This window comes from Symsagittifera roscoffensis, chromosome 9 (genome assembly GCF_963678635.1).
Source record: "Symsagittifera roscoffensis chromosome 9, txSymRosc1.1, whole genome shotgun sequence".
In the NCBI taxonomy this organism is placed as follows: domain Eukaryota; kingdom Metazoa; phylum Xenacoelomorpha; order Acoela; family Convolutidae; genus Symsagittifera; species Symsagittifera roscoffensis.
In genome coordinates, this window is record NC_087070.1 from 28,774,697 (window position 1) to 28,788,483 (window position 13,787).

The 13,787-nt window shown below is 33.7% G+C and overlaps 5 protein-coding genes across 5 annotated transcripts in view; 3 read left to right on the top strand and 2 right to left on the bottom strand.

Annotated features, from left to right (window-relative positions):
• Positions 1-2,742, top strand: part of LOC134854318 (E3 ubiquitin-protein ligase RNF14-like) — a 360,494-nt gene extending 357,752 nt beyond the window's left edge. The window contains exon 7 of the mRNA XM_063870524.1: positions 1,643-2,742. Coding sequence (XP_063726594.1) covers positions 1,643-1,927 — 285 coding nt within the window. The 3' untranslated portion in view covers positions 1,928-2,742. The remainder of the gene's footprint in view (positions 1-1,642) is intronic.
• The window catches only part of LOC134854321 (protein rogdi homolog), a 438,231-nt gene that overhangs the window by 370,241 nt on the left and 54,203 nt on the right, over positions 1-13,787 (bottom strand). The window lies entirely within an intron of this gene.
• The window catches only part of LOC134854315 (uncharacterized), a 315,313-nt gene that overhangs the window by 247,325 nt on the left and 54,201 nt on the right, over positions 1-13,787 (bottom strand). The window lies entirely within an intron of this gene.
• LOC134854323 (uncharacterized) overlaps positions 1-13,787 on the top strand; it is a 348,488-nt gene that overhangs the window by 40,546 nt on the left and 294,155 nt on the right. The gene's annotated exons all lie outside the window — the stretch shown is intronic.
• On the top strand, positions 5,034-10,043 carry LOC134854149 (E3 ubiquitin-protein ligase RNF14-like). Its single transcript, XM_063870275.1, has 3 exons — positions 5,034-5,375; positions 5,610-6,032; positions 9,253-10,043. Exons 1-3 carry the CDS (start codon positions 5,289-5,291, stop codon positions 9,535-9,537), a joined length of 795 nt encoding a protein of 264 aa, XP_063726345.1. The 5' UTR covers positions 5,034-5,288; the 3' UTR covers positions 9,538-10,043.

The following is a 13,787-nucleotide window of genomic DNA, read 5'->3' on the forward strand; positions in this document are numbered from 1 at the left end:
ATAAATTTACCTATTGATCCAAATTTCTCAAGTTGTGTTAATTTTATCAAAAAGCACCAATCATAAAATGTTCATGAATTTCAAAGAGTTTTAAAGCCATCTATTTTTTTTCTTGGAAATTCGAAAGTTGAAGTTTTTTCAAAAAAGAAGTCAGTTTTTTTTTCTTTCCTTGCGTTCATTAATATTTTCCAACTTTCTGTTGGCTATGTTTATTCGTGGAAATTCGCTTTCTAAGTTCGGGATTAAAAACTCGGGATTAATTATTGCTTAGATAAACTTTAACATTTTGCGAACTGATTCGGTCCAGAAATAACTTGAAGTAATTCAAACTTTCATAACTTGAATAGCTTGCTCAAGAAAAACATAGGCTTTTCGTGAACCGATTCGGTCTAAGAGATAAGTTGAAGCGTATCAAAGCTTAGGCCAAATAGCTAGCATACTAAAACTTAGTTTTTTTTGCTGATCACTTTGATCTGTCAAATATCTTGAAATAGTTAAAAATTCCATCGCGTGATTGACTCCAGTAGAAAAAGTTGAAATAATTCCTATCCGGTAAAGTTTATGAACTAATATCAAAAAACCAAAGTTTCTTTAGTTTTCAGTGGCTTCAAAATAAATTTTTGTTTTTGCGCTATCTGATTCGCTGTAGTTGGTGTCAAAGGTGTATAGCTTGAATAGCTTGCTTAAGGAAAACATTAGCTTTTTGTGAACCAATTCGTTCTAAAATGTTTCAAAGCATAATATTATTAGCCAACATTCATTGTATGAAAACCTTGAAATAATTCCAAGTTTCATAGCTCTAATAGTTTGATCTTTTGCGAACCAGTTCCCTGTGTGAAGTAACATGAAATATTTCATCTCTTGAATAGCTCACTAAAAAAAAGTTTTTACTTTTTGCTATTTGATACGCTTTATCGAACAACGTGAATTTTTTTCAAATTTTCCGTGCTTTAATAGCTTGCCTAGAAAAACTTCATTCTTTTGCGAATTTATTCGCTCTATGAAACAACTTTAAATAATTCAATGTTTCATCGCTTGAAATTTTTTCATATAAAAAACTGAAATTTCGCCTTCCGATTTGTTTCATGAAACATTTTGAATTATTTCAAAGTCTCAGCTTGAATAGCTTGCCTAGAAACACTTCAATTGTTCGGGAACAGATTCGTTCTACGAAGCCTGAAGTTTTTCAAACCGATTTACGATATGGCTCAACTCGAAATTGTTCAAAGTTTCATTGCTTGGATAGCTTGATCAAAACACTTTTTTGCGAGCCAATTGATTATTGGAGGCGGGCTTGCTAGTGAAGTTTAATTATCAGATTGCCCAGCGAAATAAATAAATTTACCTATTGATCCAAATTTCTCAAGTTGTGTTAATTTTATCAAAAAGCACCAATCATAAAATGTTCATGAATTTCAAAGAGTTTTAAAGCCATCTATTTTTTTTCTTGGAAATTCGAAAGTTGAAGTTTTTTCAAAAAAGAAGTCAGTTTTTTTTCTTTCCTTGCGTTCATTAATATTTTCCAACTTTCTGTTGGCTATGTTTATTCGTGGAAATTCGCTTTCTAAGTTCGGGATTAAAAACTCAATGGAATGGTGAGCGATTTATGTTCATGGTTGAATTGATAGTTCAATGTTCAAAGGTAGAGGAGCCGATTGTGCAACATGAGCGTCCCCCTGAAGCAATTCTGCCCGTGAATAGAGCAGCACCAGTGATCGAAGTCCACATCAACCCACAGGCCTTGGGACTACTCGGCCCCGAAGACCCCCTTCAGGATAGAGAAGCAACTCCGGGACCACCTATGGATCCAGGCGAACTGGATATGCTGGCATTGCAGCTGCAGCAACAACTAATAGAAGACGACGATTTTCAAGTTGAATTGAGAAATGATGGACTGATATATGCAGAACTGCAACCTCAGAACTAATGTTGGAAAGGAATAAATTTCATTGAAATCCGAATGAGATGCTTGTTAAGGTCAAGTGTCTCCTCCCAGCTTTGGATTTTCATTATAGATTGGTTCGAAGTGTCTCCATAAGTGGCAGAGAACTCTTTTTGTCTTCATATGTCAGTGTTGTTAACACTCCATGGACAGTCTGCTGACAAGAGCACTTGATCTAACAAGAAATTCTCAAAAAATCCTGCATAGTCGCTGTTTGAATATGATTTCGTTCCCAGATCTTAGTTGATTCTAATTTTTTAGTGACGACTGCTATCGAAGTCGTACGCATCACTAATATAATTAATTGAAAATAACAGTTATTGTAAATGTTAATGTAAAGAAAGAAGACAGTCTTAAGTTTTCAATGCTACTCTAGTAAAGCTGAATAAATCGAAATGCTTGTTCCGAAAAGATCATTTTCGGAACACTCCCTCCGGTGCTAGGTTAAAAAGACGACGGGACATTACGGCGACATGTCATTGAGACAACAAATAGCATTTAAAAACTTTTAATGAACTGCTCGAAATTGATTGGTGTATATTTCTCAGACAAACAATTAGATAATTATGAGCCGCATAGTCTTAGTCACATCAATTGAAAACGGTTGTTGTCTTAATAGCTGTTGTCTTATTCGCCGTAAACCATACTCTTTTTGCAGTTGGAGCTCTTCCAGTCATTTCATTTGTTCATCTCTAAAATTGAATTTAAATTCTTTCATTGTCAAGCCGTTCAGATCAACCGTACAACCCCCCTCCCAAATCGATTTAGGGGGGATTAAATATCGTTTTTAGAAATTGACTTCGAGGGCAAAGTAATTTAATCTAATTAGTCAAAAAAAATTAATTGATACTAAATAATGTTAAAAATTTTACTGGTTAGAGCAATTTTACCCCAGAAATGGATCATTTTGGCGTTTTTAATTAATCAATAAATACGCTGAAACTACTTTGATAATTGATGAAAAAATTAGGTCACAAGAAGCTTCTTACACAGCTCAACAAAGTTCTGCAAGGGTTCAATCTCCAAAAGTTTGCGCAAATTGTTTGAAGTTTGCTTTTAAGCACAAATTTTGGGTTTTATTTAGTAAAAGTCGATTTCCTTGACTAGCAAGCAAAAATATTTTCCCTTATCCAGGTTTTTGGAGATTCAACTTTCCTAGAACTTTGTTGGGCTGTGTAAGGAGCTTCTTGTGAGGAGCTGTGTAAGGAGCTACTTTTTTCATCAATTATCAAAGAAGTTTCAGTGTATTTATTTGATTAATTGAAAAAGCCAAAATGACCCATTTTTGGGGTAATTTTTTGGTTAATAATTCCGGTGAAAAAACTGCACCCTACTATTTCTGATGAAATTTGTAGTAACTTCTGTTCTCTTCACTTTTTGTCTAATCTTAACCCAATTTGAGAAACACGTGAATGAAAATTCAAGTTTTGTTCAATTTGTCCGGATAATTTAAATCAGTACTGTATAATTTGTAGCAAAAAAAAGTTCGGACAGACTTAATTAAAATGAGCAATCAGTGCTTATCGACGCTTTTTAGCTTGCAAACTCTGAAGCCGAACAACCTTGAATATTTTGTCAGACCAAATTCAAAATGCAAGATCGTCGAATATCCGATGATTATGCTAGCCTAGTTTTTAAATACTGCGATGATCTTCCAGATTTTACTATAAAACAGTTAGCAAAATTAGTTGAAAAAATTGAAATCTAGAGTTATTTTCAACAGCAAAAAAAAAACAGATCAGGCCGCGCAACAAAAATTAAACGAAAGTTAAGATGATCATATTATTCAAAATTTGGAAACTAATCGCAGAAAAACATTAGCCACCCTGAGCAATAGTTTTCCTGTTTCAAGGTTTTTATTCGACGCTTCGGATGCAATTGGCCGCCGATGTTAAAGGTCTTGAGCGAAACTCTGCTTTATTTCAGAGTTTCGACGTTATGTTTATTTCAGTTTTATTTTCCGTTGATGCCTAGACAGTTGTTCTTTTTAATTAATTCTGTCTGTCCGAATTTTTTGCAACTCTCTATAAAAATTGTTAAAAGTTATAAACGCCAAATTGTTGGCATTATATAGAGAGTTGCAAAAAGTTCGGACAGATAGAATTAATTAAAAAGAGCAATCGTACCATTTTGACAGATTTTTGCACGCAATTTCTTTTTTCATACAACCTTGAGACACAAAATCGGACTGAAAAATTAGATTTTGCATGCAAAATTTTCCAAAATATGTCAATTGCTCTTTTTAATTAATTTTGTCTGTCCGAACTTTTTGCTACTAATTAAACATGTAGGTAACCTTGAGCAATTAATCGGTCAAAAACTAGCATTGCTGGTTAATCAGTCTTTTTTGGAAATGGTTTTTACGTGTGGAAATCAGTGAAAAACTAAAATCCGACGTTGAAATGAGCAGTTTTAGGTTGATTAACTTCGATCAGGTTCGTTGACCGAAAAGGATATTGCCAACAATTTGGCATTAACTATGAAAAAAATATAGAGAGTTGCAAAAAGTTCGGACAGACAGAAATAATTAAAAAGAGCAATCTGCCAATTTTGAGCAATTTTTGCATGCAGATTTGAATTTTTAGGTGACATTGAGACATACTTTCTGTCTGAAAATTTAGCTTTTGCATGCAAAAATTGTCTGAAAAAGGTAATTTGCTCTTTTTAATTATTTTTGTCTGTCCGAACTTTTTGCTACTAATTATATAGATTTTGTTAAGTTTATCGGACAACATCTTAAAATTTTGAAATAATTCTGACCTTGAGACAGTGAAAGGGCGAAAGGGTGTTAAAACTGCAGCCGAATTTTCAAAATTGCATTTAACTATCAAAAGAGCAAAGCATAATCTTTGCGCTTTTTCGGAGAGTTTCATTTTTGCCTAATTTCAAGAGAACAATTAACGAAAACTTTTTTATTCAACAACGATTTTCCATGTAACTTTTTAGAGCGAAAAAAAAACACATAAAACGCCGACAAAAAGGCAAACACGAAACTGCATAGAATTGTTCTGATTTAGTTTAAATTTGAAGGTCATAATTATTTTAAAAATTTAATACGTTTTCCGATACATTTAAAAGCTATACAATAGCACCGTTCTGTGACCAAATAACTAGCTCAAGTTCACCGATATTGCCAAAAGTTTGGCTTTAACTATATTCCCTTTAGTTTGGAAGATTGCCTGAGATGAGTTTGCCTGTAATTATTTCTTTATTTAGGATGACTTCATCGGGAGTTACTTAAGCTGGGGCTTTTTCTCAGTGTAAGACTCTTATTGAAGCTGCCTAATTTAAGTTGCTTTGTTGCGTTAGTTACGAGAATCAGCAGTTGAAAGTGGCCTTGGAGAGTATGCACGATGTAGTAACCTGTCCCCGAATCAACTGTGAGACGCCTGTGATAGGAGAACAGGACTCCAACCTCGCGGTGTGTCATAAGGTAACAAAAACAGCAATGCGTTTAAGTTAGATTTCATTTACCAACAACCAATCAAATGTCACTGAAGATATAAGAATTAGTTTCAAAATTATCATACAGAATTAATAATAGTGATCTCTTCTTGACAACGTTAACCATTTATGTTCCATAAAGCTAATTGAACACTAAAACCGCCAAAATGAAATACTAAGTTTGCATCGACTTCAAACTATTTGATCTAATATATTGTTTCAGTGCTCATTTTCCTTCTGTAAAATGTGCCTTCGTTCATTCCATGGGGTTGAAATATGTACCCACCGAAATGAACGCGTGGCCAAAATTCGAGACGCTTACGAGAAGGGTGATGTGAGGACAAAACGAGAGCTAGAGCTCAAGTATGGGAAGCAGCAGCTGCTCAACTACGTGCACGAGAGTCGTTCCATTGAGTGGGTGTCCAATAACTCCAAGGCCTGCCCGTCTTGTCACATAGGAACCCAGAAAACGAAAGGGTGTAACAAAATGTGGTGTGCGAGGTGTGGATGTCACTGGTGTTGGTTATGTAACACCAAACTGAAAAAAGCAAATCCCTATGCTCACTTTTCCGCCGAGAGGTCAGCTTGTTATCAGAAGCTGTATGATGGAATGTCAGAAGCAGAGAGAATGGCAGCATTTGAAGCGGTTAATATTTTTGCTTCTATCGTCAAAAAGAGGGCCGAGGAATAAATTTATGTAAGATCAGAAAAAATATGTTCCCATTGGTAATGCTTTATTGGTAGTGATGATCATGTCTTTCAGCCAGAGAGATCATGTTCAGCGGTAATTCATTATCATTATGATTCTTTAAGAATAGTGATTAAAGTGAAAACTCTTATATACGTCTTCGTGATTTTTTTGTTCAGAAAAAGTTCTTACTCAAATTTGATTTTTCGCGGTTTGACTATTGAATTCTTTAAGTTCAGTTCATTTCCTTTGTTAAAAGGAAGGAAAAGTCCACTATCGAGCAGCTAAAATGTTAAGGTCACGAAAAATGTGATCGACTTTTAATTTCGATAGTCTTATATATTAAATGTTACTCCGATTGCCTGATGGACGCAATGTTTAGCTGAATGCAATGTTTTAGCTTTGCCGAATGCAGCGTTTAAAAAAACATAAACTTTTCGCCAATCGATTTGCTCTATGAAAATTTTAGATAAATCAAAGTTTCATTGCCTGAATAGCTTGCTTAGAAAAACTTAAGCTTTTCCCAAACCGATTTGCCCCTTGAAATAACTTGAAAAATTTAAAAGTTTCATCGCATCAATCGTGTGCTCAGCAAAACGTTGAATTATTTCAAGTTATCTCATAGACCGAATCGTTTTGCGAAAAGCTTAAGTTTTTAAAGACAAGCTTTCGCAAACATTTTGTAAGCAACCTTTTTGCAAAAAAATATTAAGTTTTCAGAGCTTTAATAGCTCGCTTAGATAAGCTGAAGTTTTTCGCAAAACGATTCGGTCTATGAAAGAACCTGAAATAATTCCAAACTTCATAGCTTTAAAAGCTTGCTTAGAAAATTTTCAGCTTTTCCTGAGCCGATTCAGTCTATAAATTAACTTGAAATAGTTCAAAGTTTCATAGCTCTAAAAGGTTGCTAAGAAAAACTTAACTTTTCGTGAACCGACTTGGTCAGCAAAATAACTTGAAATATTTCAAAGTTTTATAGCTTGACTAGCTTGCGTCGAAAAGTTTAAAGCTTTTCGCAAATTGATTCCGTTTATGAATTAATGAATTAACTTGAAATAAATCAAAATTTCATAGCTTTAAAAGCTTTCTTCGAAAATTTTCAGCTTTTCCTGAGCCGATTTAGTCTATAAATTAACTTGAAATAGTTCAAAGTTTAATAGCTCTAAAAGGTTGCTAAGAAAAACTCAACTTTTCGTGAACCGACTTGGTCAGCAAAATAACTTGAAATATTTCAAAGTTTTATTGCTTGACTAACTTGCGTCGAAAAGCTTAAAGCTTTTCGCAAACTGATTCGGTTTATGAATTAACTTGAAATAAATCAACATTTCATAGCTTTAAAAGCTTGATTAGAAAAAATTCGAAGTTTCATAGCTTGAAATGCTTGTTTAGAAAATTTTAAGCTTTTCGCAAACTGATTCGGGATTCAAACTAACTTGAATTATTTTGAATTTTTCACCTAAAAAGCTTGCTAAGAAAAATTCTAATTTTTTTTTGCAAATCGATTCGATCAACTAAATATTTTGGAAAATTCTAAGTCACATAGCTTGAATAGCCTGCTTAGAAGACTGTAAGATCGCTATCTCGTTTGCTAGCTTTTTTTTCTATTTCAACTTCATGAAATAACTTGAAATATTTTGAAGTTTCATAACTTAACTAGCTTGCTTAGAAATACTTAAATTTGTTGCCACGAGATTGGCTTCATGCACCGGTCTTAAATTTTAAAAATGTTTCCTTGCTCAATTAAAAATATGATCCAATAAGCGATATGAAATATTTCAAAGTTTCCTGACTTGAAATTATTGCTTAGATAAACTTCAACATTTTGCGAACTGATTCGGTCCAGAAATAACTTGAAGTAATTCAAACTTTCATAACTTGAATAGCTTGCTCAAGAAAAACATAGGCTTTTCGTGAACCGATTCGGTCTAAGAGATAAGTTGAAGCGTATCAAAGCTTAGGCCAAATAGCTAGCATACTAAAACTTAGTTTTTTTTGCTGATCACTTTGATCTGTCAAATATCTTGAAATAGTTAAAAATTCCATCGCGTGATTGACTCCAGTAGAAAAAGTTGAAATAATTCCTATCCGGTAAAGTTTATGAACTAATATCAAAAAACCAAAGTTTCTTTAGTTTTCAGTGGCTTCAAAATAAATTTTTGTTTTTGCGCTATCTGATTCGCTGTAGTTGGTGTCAAAGGTGTATAGCTTGAATAGCTTGCTTAAGGAAAACATAAGCTTTTTGTGAACCAATTCGTTCTAAAATGTTTCAAAGCATAATATTATTAGCCAACATTCATTGTATGAAAACCTTGAAATAATTCCAAGTTTCATAGCTCTAATAGTTTGATCTTTTGTGAACCAGTTCCCTGTGTGAAGTAACATGAAATATTTCATCTCTTGAATAGCTCACTAAAAAAAAGTTTTTACTTTTTGCCATTTGATACGCTTTATCGAACAACGTGAATTTTTTTCAAATTTTCCGTGCTTTAATAGCTTGCCTAGAAAAACTTCATTTTTTTGCGAATTTATTCGCTCTATGAAACAACTTTAAATAATTCAATGTTTCATCGCTTGAAATTTTTTCATATAAAAAACTGAAATTTCGCCTTCCGATTTGTTTCATGAAACATTTTGAATTATTTCAAAGTCTCAGCTTGAATAGCTTGCCTAGAAACACTTCAATTGTTCGGGAACAGATTCGTTCTACGAAGCCTGAAGTTTTTCAAACCGATTTACGATATGGCTCAACTTGAAATTGTTCAAAGTTTCATTGCTTGGATAGCTTGATCAAAACACTTTTTTGCGAGCCAATTGATTATTGGAGGCGGGCTTGCTAGTGAAGTTTAATTATCAGATTGCCCAGCGAAATAAATAAATTTACCTATTGATCCAGATTTCTCAAGTTGTGTTAATTTTATCAAAAAGCACCAATCATAAAATGTTCATGAATTTCAAAGAGTTTTAAAGCCATCTATTTTTTTTCTTGGAAATTTGAAAGTTGAAGTTTTTTCAAAAAAGAAGTCAGTTTTTTTTCTTTCCTTGCGTTCATTAATACTTTCCAACTTTCTGTTGGCTATGTTTATTCGTGGAAATTCGCTTCCTAAGTTCGGGATTAAAAACTCAATGGAATGGTGAGCGATTTATGTTCATGGTTGAATTGATAGTTCAATGTTCAAAGGTAGAGGAGCCGATTGTGCAACATGAGCGTCCCCCTGAAGCAATTCTGCCCGTGAATAGAGCAGCACCAGTGGTCGAAGTCCACATCAACCCACAGGCCTTGGGACTACTCGGCCCCGAAGACCCCCTTCAGGATAGAGAAGCAACTCCGGGACCACCTATGGATCCAGGCGAACTGGATATGCTGGCATTGCAGCTGCAGCAACAACTAATAGAAGACGACGATTTTCAAGTTGAATTGAGAAATGATGGACTGATATATGCAGAACTGCAACCTCAGAACTAATGTTGGAAAGGAATAAATTTCATTGAAATCCGAATGAGATGCTTGTTAAGGTCAAGTGTCTCCTCCCAGCTTTGGATTTTCATTATAGATTGGTTCGAAGTGTCTCCATAAGTGGCAGAGAACTCTTTTTGTCTTCATATGTCAGTGTTGTTAACACTCCATGGACAGTCTGCTGACAAGAGCACTTGATCTAACAAGAAATTCTCAAAAAATCCTGCATAGTCGCTGTTTGAATATGATTTCGTTCCCAGATCTTAGTTGATTCTAATTTTTTAGTGACGACTGCTATCGAAGTCGTACGCAGCACTAATATAATTAATTGAAAATGACAGTTATTGTAAATGTTAATGTAAAGAAAGAAGACAGTCTTAAGTTTTCAATGCTACTCTAGTAAAGCTGAATAAATCGAAATGCTTGTTCCGAAAAGATCATTTTCGGAACACTCCCTCCGGTGCTAGGTTAAAAAGACGACGGGACATTACGGCGACATGTCATTGAGACAACAAATAGCATTTAAAATCTTTTAATGAACTGCTCGAAATTGATTGGTGTATATTTCTCAGACAAACAATTAGATAATTATGAGCCGCATAGTCTTAGTCCCATCAATTGAAAACGGTTGTTGTCTTAATAGCTGTTGTCTTATTCGCCGTAAACCATACTCTTTTTGCAGTTGGAGCTCTTCCAGTCATTTCATTTAATCATCTCTAAAATTGAATTTAAATTCTTTCATTGTCAAGCCGTTCAGATCAACCGTACAACCCCCCTCCCAAATCGATTTAGGGGGGATTAAATATCGTTTTAAGAAATTGACTTCGAGGGCAAAGTAATTTAATCTAATTAGTCAAAAAAATTAATTGATACTAAATAATGTTGAATATTTTACGCTATTAACATGATAAAATAGCTATTCGCTATTAAAAATTTTCTGCAGCATTATATTCAGCGTGCATTGTTTAAAATGAATAATTAATGCTGAATTTTTTTTCAAAAACAATACATGCTTGGGGAGGACATTCTACGGTAGGTCATTTAGGGCAGGGGGATGTACGGTTGATCCAGACGTTCTGAAGGTTGTCTAATTAATTAAAGTCTTTCTTAAAGATTAATAATAATAATCATAATAATAATAATATGAATTTAGCGTACGCAAGGGGTTTCCCCCACAGTTTCAGTTAAGTTAGTTAGACATATTTCTGCAGTTGTTTCGGGTACAGTCGCACAGAATTTTCCAGCTACAGGGGTTGGAGTCATCGAATCTTTTCTCGAAATGCTCCCACATCCATTGCAGCAACCGTGCTTTGAGTCCTATCGTGTTGGTAAAGTCCACTTTTTGAGGAACCAAATTAGCCTTTGAGGAACCAAATTAATTGAAGCTACAGTTGATGCACAATAGAAGATTTCTTTTATTAACGTCTTCGTGATGCAAAAATCTTTTTAGGTGTATTTTTGTATCACATTTTTTTGCTTGAAGAAACGGAAAGCCGACGTAAGGCACTCAACTTTGGGTAGGTAGAGCTTAATTTTAATCTTCATTGGGTTTTTTTCAGATTCTGAGTTGAATGATCACTTGGGTGGTGTCTCAGAATTTTGTTAGTGAAAAGTCTTTTGTTCGTACCATTGATGATGAGGAGGAACTTTGTATTCGGGTGTTTTCAATTTTTAAGAGTCATGAGCGTAGTGAATATTCTTATATATGTCCATAAGATTTTTCAAAATTTAAGGATTTTGCCTCTTGAATTGAAGTTCAGTTCATTTCCTTTGTTGAAAGGAAGGCAAACTCCACTATCGAACTGCACCAGTGTAACGGTCACGAAAAACTTGATCGATTTCTAGTTTCTTAAATGGAATTTAATTTTCAGATTTCCCAGCGAAATAAAAAGCTTTAGCTTTTGATCCAGTTTTCTCAAACTGTGTTAGTTTTATCAAAAACCTGTCAGAAAAATATTGTTCTAGAAACTGAAGAACATCAAGGCCATTGAGTTTTTTCTTCAAATTCAGAAAGTAGTGGTTGTTTCCAGAAACAAGTTTTTCTGTTCACTTGCGTTCATGGACTCTTTTCCAACTGTATGTGGGCCAATTGTTTATTTTCCACACCAATTTGGTAAAGACAATCATCGGAATAGGACGAGCGATATATCAAATCAGATCCTTTTCAATCTTGATTCAAACGACAAAAAAAATGTAAAAATTATTTTTGATTGGTTCGAAGTTTTTCGTAATTTGTTTGGTTTCTATTTTTTTTCAGTTTTAGTTTAATTTTGAGAAAATGAAGGATGAGAATAGGTTTATTAGAGCTATCAGCCTCGAAACTTTTGTTCAAGTCATGAAAATTTAGTTTAATTCCATTTAGATTAGTTTCGAAGTTGTTAGCTCAAGTTTGGGAATTTAGTATATTTTTTTTTGAAATTTTTGACCAAAACTTGTATAATTTGCTTATTTTACTACTAATATCGAATATGCCTAAATTTGAATATGCCTAAGAATATCCCACAACGTAAAAAACTACACTAATTTGGAAAAAAAATAGAAAAACCTAGTTTCTTCAGAATAAGTCGGAACATTCTGTGCAACAGCTCAGCAACTGGCTATTCTTGTTGAAAATTTTCATCGTTTGAGTTATGTTCAATTTCCGTTTTCGAAATAATTTTTCAATTAATACTTAAATGACTCCAATTACAGAAGTGAAGATGGTGCGAGGCGTGTTGCGAGTTGATTTCGGCAAGACTGAAGATTGATTTATTGTAATATAAAGATCTTCACAATGATGTAATTTGTTATAACAAAATGTGACGTGCTTTTTGAATGTCAAGGTGTATTTTCTCAATGCATTAAATTCAGGCTCTAGTATTTATTTGTTTTCTAAAACATTTGTCAATTCTGTTTCCTGGAAATTTAAGCATTTTCTAGAGGAAAAATTTTCGTGAAGTGTTTGAGTAGGGGCTATTCTCATCATAGATTGACTGAATCATGGAAAACTTTCCACAAATCAGAGTGTAACAAAACCGTAACAAATTTTTGTTCAACGAAAGATTATGCAGAAAACCGAAGCCTAAATTATAATTAGAGTTGTCATTATTTCAGTACTGGTAGTGGGCGAGCTTCGATTCTATTTCTATAATCAATAGCCACTTTCAAAAACAGTTCAGTTCTCGGTTCCGGCAAACTCGCAGCACGTAAACTTGCAAACTTGCTGCTTTTGTATTCGGCTGATATAGAACTTATTGGTCTGATTTTTTTTCTTTCTTTGCGATATTCCATTTTTTCAGAATTTCTAGTTTTTAAATGTAATGGTTTGGTTTTTTTATTTAATTCCTTCTTTATGAGCTCACGTTTTGTTCCCAAGTGTTCATCCGCTTGAAGTACTTTCTTTTGTTTTCAGCAAGTTTTCAGAAGTATTACAAGTAGTCTGTCGGATCGCACTGCTAAATGAGCTTTTTGAGTCGGACTCAGTTAATATGGTGGCTTAGTACTTCTAAGCGAGCATCAAGACTCATCTTTGTCCATTTGCAACTTTTTTCAAACAAAATCTTATTGTCCGACCTCTGGCGTTTGGTCTGTTTTTTTTTCAGCCAATTTTGACTGCTTCAAAAAACTCGCAAGCTCTCAAGTGTGGTATCATATTAAACCCATGTGTGTCGTGATTACGCTTTTTAAAATCTCAAAACAGTCTCAGTTTAAAGAAAAACTGGTAAAATTTGTTTTTCGTTTCAAGACATTTTTAATGTTTTTTAATTAGACCAACTGCTGTTCTTTTTGTTTTTTCCAACTAGGTCAACAGCCATTTGTATAATTTTTTTTTAAAAAGCTGGTAATTTAGAGCACAAAAGCTTCAAAAAAGATTCTTTGGTTTTTAAATTTGTTCGGAAAGTTCTGTGCTACTTGCATAGTAACCGAATATCTTTGTTTTGGTTTTATAATAACTTCAAAGCAACAATAGTGTCAAAACAACTCAACCATGAGAAGTTAGCAACCAATTTTCTAAATTCAAATGAAGTTAAACTCGCAAAGACACTAAGTTGTCAAACAATACAATATTGAAAATCGCTAGGTTGATGAAACTTGAGGTACCGGTTATATTTGTTTTGGCTCTGAAAAGCGATTGATTGAAATATTATATAATCAAAAAAAAATTCGTAAGTTTCAAAATAAAAAAGAATTGAATTTGTTGATGGTCTCGAGTTAAACAGAAAAAAAAATTTCACCTGTTAAAATTTTTGTTTGCAGATTCTTGATATAAACTGCCATAG

Excerpts from the sequence above, each read along its gene's own strand:
- LOC134854149 (XM_063870275.1), top strand. The coding sequence starts at position 5,289 with ATGCACGATGTAGTAACCTGTCCCCGAATCAACTGTGAGACGCCTGTG. Across the intron at positions 5,376-5,609 it reads ACCTCGCGGTGTGTCATAAG|TGCTCATTTTCCTTCTGTAA; the intron begins GTAACAAAAACA and ends ATATTGTTTCAG. Across the intron at positions 6,033-9,252 it reads GAATGGCAGCATTTGAAGCG|GTAGAGGAGCCGATTGTGCA; the intron begins GTTAATATTTTT and ends CAATGTTCAAAG.